The 5004-nt window shown below is 31.3% G+C and overlaps 1 protein-coding gene across 1 annotated transcript in view; it reads left to right on the top strand.

The window, feature by feature from the left end:
- The window catches only part of LOC111378333 (cucumisin-like), a 4164-nt gene extending 4037 nt beyond the window's left edge, over window positions 1–127 (top strand). The window contains exon 9 of the mRNA XM_023001515.1: window positions 93–127. Coding sequence (XP_022857283.1) covers window positions 93–127 — 35 coding nt within the window. The remainder of the gene's footprint in view (window positions 1–92) is intronic.
- Window positions 128–5004: the final 4877 nt, after the last annotated feature.

Genomic DNA, 5004 nt, shown 5'->3' on the forward strand with positions numbered 1-5004 from the left:
CGATATTTATGAGAAGTGGTGATGAACGATAGTCTGCATCATAGTGATGTTATTGTCATATTGTTTTGTAAATAAAAAACTTCATTATATAGACAATTTGACAATGATGATGTTATCTTATTCATAACCACCAATGAATAACGTAATTCATTTAAAAAAAAAAAAAAAAAAACTTACTAACAAGGTTGTTACCAGTATTTTCCTATTTCGAACTTTGGACCGAAATGTCAAATTAAGTTCTTTGATCAAAGAGTGTATCACCTTAATTAATATGACCAATTAATACACATGCAACCCAAAAAGGAAAAGAAAACAATACATTGCAACTCATATAGTGATTAGTGACTCGATTTCATCGTGTAGAAAGTCAATTTAAAAATAAATAAATAAATAAAGTATCCTAGTGTTGTATAGAAACACTTGTTTTTGGTTGATATTTCTCTAAACTAGACCTCTACAAGTAGCTAGATTGAGATCTAAAAATCTCTCTTAGACAAAAGATCATAAAAATTCAAAGTAATTAACAACTTTTGTATTTATCCTTTTAAGTCCTAATAAAATCAAAGAAGAAGAAAACAAAATTCAAAAGTCAATATTCCTTTGGAAGCATCTCTTCAATTTTTCAACCTAGTTTTGGTCCTTTCCCTACGTTGCCCCGTAACTAACGTTAACTTCTTTCTGGATGCTGGATCTCACTTCACATGCATAATTAAGACCGAATAAGTACGTTGAGTTTGAATCAATCCAAAATAGTAAGAGAGGAGAAATTGTGAGGTGAATTCAGATTTACTTTCAAATTATTCCAGGATTTTTCCATTGCGATCGCTATTTAACTTTGGTATTCCAAATTTCTAGTTGGTCATAATGTGCTAGTATAAATACATATGTTCTCGAGAGTTGAGCCTTGCAAAACTTCACCACTTTTTTCTCATTCTTTCCAATTATATATTTGAGTATTGAAAAACATAAATGCGTAAGCATACTAAGCTCTTTGTATTTCTTCTGATTATCATCGCCATGCCTTGTGATAAGAAAGGAAGCCTTCATGCAGAATTTACCATGAAAAATAAGCCAAGTAAGAATTAAACCAACTCGATCTTGCCCCACTCACTAAATCTTAAACTGCTCGAAGCCGAATATACTATATTATATTCTTGATCATTTGTCTCATATTAATCTTTTCATATGTTTTTTTCTAGATTATTCGAAGATGTTTCCGACCCTAGGATTGGTTTGCACATGTTGCGACCTCGGCCATGGAAGTGGTGATCAGTGCAGAGGCTCATGGGAGGGGACTTGCTCTAAGATCAAATGTCTGCCATGGAAACATCATTAAATATTTGAGCGAATTCAGTTGATTATTACATATAAACAAGGCAGCTATGCTTCTTAACTTTTCCCATTAATTTTATCATGCTTTATGATAACTTTGTAAGGATAAAATTGTGACCTTAAGTTGTCACACACGATAGTATATATGTGTGCGTTATTCAATAATATTAATGAATTATTACTGAAATTTATTCTGTTAAGAATTCAATTAAATAAATAAACACCATGTATAGCCAACAATGCTGTTAATGTGATGAACATTGTGCATAAGTAACAAGATGGTCTCGTCTCTAATTTAGACCTCAACTTAATCTATATTTTTCTAAGATTGCCTTGATGCCAATAACAAGGTCTTTGATCGATGAACTTGCTCACTATCGATCCATGAATACATTAACGCTTACAATTTTTTTTCATTTTTTAAGCTAATTTCATATGGTGGCATGCTATATATATAGTAGCTCATCGTAAAAACAAGAAAGTTCAGCAATAGTGGATATCCATATGCAATTCTTCACCTGGATTTGTTTCTACCTCAGCTTAGTCTCCAACTTATATATTTTGGCGTTGGTCCTATTAATTGCAAATATTGTCCATTCGACTATTTGGAAGTCATTTCAAAAAATAAAAATAAATAATAGAAAATTATACCCTAAATTTAAAAAGTCAAATATTGGCCCTTCCACTTGCTCTTTCAGATGGTGCCTGATTCATCATCTTGATATCAAAAATGCATTTCTTCATGATCATCTATTTGGAGATACTTGATTGTTTTCGCTAATTTATATAATGATTAAAATATGTAGACCCCATTGCATAATTTTAGGAACTCAAAAAATTTGTTTTCTCACTTGGGTCCACTCAAAATTATATACTTCTTTATTCATTTTCTGTGTCGTGACTCATTGTTTTATTTTCTAGTTTCTATATATGACATATGGCCGTTTGATTGCAAAGATGAAATTTGAGTGAAAAGAAAACAAATTTCAGGTAACTGAATTGCTTAGAAATTATTTTCTTGACAATTGTCAATTAATAGTGTTTGATTTGTATATTTTTTCACCTGAAAAATGTTGAAATTAAAGTGTCTTTTGGTGTTCGTTGGCTTTGTTTTCATGAAAATTATCAATTTAAGGGATATCCACTTCTACAATTATTCCTAAAATTTGTTTTCATTGAAAAAAAAATAAAAAAAAATAAAAAAAATATATATCCAAAATCATCTATATTTTGGTGTTCGTTTGACTCTGTTTTACATAGAAATTGTTAATACAAGGGTTATCCTCTTTTACAATTGTTCTTAGAATTTATTCCCATTGCCAAACAAAAAAAAATTGCCTAGAAAACAAAATGACACCAAAACCATAAGAATTTCAATTCCACCAAAACAAGGAAAAACAGGTCACGTGCCCTAAACCCAGAAAATGAATTGCCAAGAACATATTGGTCATTAAACAAGCCATTAGTTGGAAAATGTGGAATATTTTCCATCTTCCATGGAATTGAAGTGCTATCAAACATAATAGTCTATTTTAAATATAAATTTATAAATAGTTTATTAAATTCCACAAATTTTGTATGATAATATTATTCCTTTTTATAAATTATTTATAAATTTATTAGCTTATTAATACAAAGAAATTCCATTCAACTGGTTCAAAAATTATTGTGGATCTCTCGTAACAAAGAAACGAGTTGTAATTAGTGGGTCTCAGTGTCACGTAGACTCCCAGTGCTAATTAGATAGCATTATTCATAATAAAATACTAAATAAAAGAACCTAATGTGATTATTGGTTCTTTAAGATGGTTGGAATTGTAACAAACTACATGGGACCGTGGAACATTTAAGCATAGCCATTATTCCAAATCGAAGTTCATTGCTCCCCAGTCAATGATATTTTGATTTCAACACGACCGATCTCCCGTTTGTTCCACATGCCAAATCGTATCAAATATTCTCTCTCCCTCTCAATTACTTATTCGTTGAGGAAATACCCTACGGAAAGGGTCTCTCTTTAGATATAGATATAAAGGAATCTTTAAAAGAAATATACGGAAGAACAAAACCAATATCTTCTTCATAGGCATAGCATGCACGGTATCTTCTCCAATATCCAAAGAGAAAGAATGGAACATTAATTGAGCCTAACTGTTGGAAGTTTGAACAAAAAAAAATATTATGTCCTTATCCGAATAAACCAAGTTGTGTCTGTGAGAGAGAGAGACCCACAAGAAGATAATTCTGGATAACTGGATAAGTTCCATTCTCTATGTATCCCATTGTTTGAGCCCCATTTTTAATTAAAAAATGTGTTCTATATTAGTGATTTTTCTTGTGGTTAAAAAGTAAAAAAATTTCGAGTTTACACGAAATTTAAGTTATTGGTGGAATGTATTGTTAAAAATAAGTTAATGAAAAAAAATGAGTTTTTGGATAATGAGACTTGAACAAAAACTATATAAATATTGTCTATATGTATCATATTTTTCTGCACAGATAATTAGGTCAAACAACTTGATGAAGCCAAAATAAATTGATAACCCTACCTTACAAAGCTTGAAGGAGCCACCTTAACTAATTAGATATATTGGACATAAATTATTTTCTCACGTTTAAACATAGTATTTATATTTTATATTATACTACATAGACACAGCAAGGGGTGGGTGAGAGATTTTTTTATCACGCGTGAGATTTCTGACAAAAATCTGTGAAACAGTTTTCTGTACACACAGTATTTTTGCATTAGAACCTATCACAACATGGGTCCCAAATGTGAGATTTCTGACAAAAATCTGTGAAATAGTTTTCGGTACATTTTTACATTAATATTTACGAAGTGCACCAGCTTGAAAGACGAGTTGAAAATTGTGGATGGGGGTAGGTTTTAACTGAGGGACATTGGACATGGACGAACACAATCTTTACCGGGAGCTGGGCCTATAAATAGCAGCGACCATTTCATTTCTTTGCACACAAACAACTTCACGTGCTCCACCTCTCTCTTATTCACTTTGTGTTTTCTCGGAATCCTATCTATCTCATTTCAAGATTTAGGTTTGTGTGTCGGTTAAGGAAAAGTTATCTAAATCTAATCGAAAGCAGTTTTATTCTTTGGTTGATAAAGAAAGTATTTTATGGAGAAGGCAAAGCAAGTTAGTGGTTCATCTTCGTCCATTACCATGGATGATCTTTTTGGTCCCCGAATCTCTTCAAAATCTTCATCCTCAACCACTACTCTCTTTGAGTCTATTTTTGGACCACCTCCTCCCACGGTATTTTTTTTTTTAATTTCTTTCTTAATTTGTTGCATATTTTCTTTAATAATTCCCTAATAAGCCCCTGTTTGTTTCTCATTATTAACTCATTAAAATAAAAAATATGATCGCTATACATCACATCAAGCCACAATATTTGACTTTCTATCTCTTGTGTGGAACCCGTAACGACTATATTTTTATTCTTATTTTTACATTAATGTGTACCAAACAGAGCCCAAGTAAATATTGAAAACTCGAATACATCATTTATTTTTGTTCCTCTAATATATTGGAGTTCGGAACACATAATTTCCTAATAAAAGGTCAGCTTTGACCTACCTAAAGTCTGGCCTAAAATGCAGCTATTGAGCCTTATATTTTCAAGAATAATTCTATTCAAACAGGGGCT

The sequence above is a fragment of the Olea europaea genome, unplaced genomic scaffold (genome assembly GCF_002742605.1).
Source record: "Olea europaea var. sylvestris unplaced genomic scaffold, O_europaea_v1 scaffold1802, whole genome shotgun sequence".
Taxonomy (NCBI): Eukaryota; Viridiplantae; Streptophyta; class Magnoliopsida; order Lamiales; family Oleaceae; genus Olea; species Olea europaea.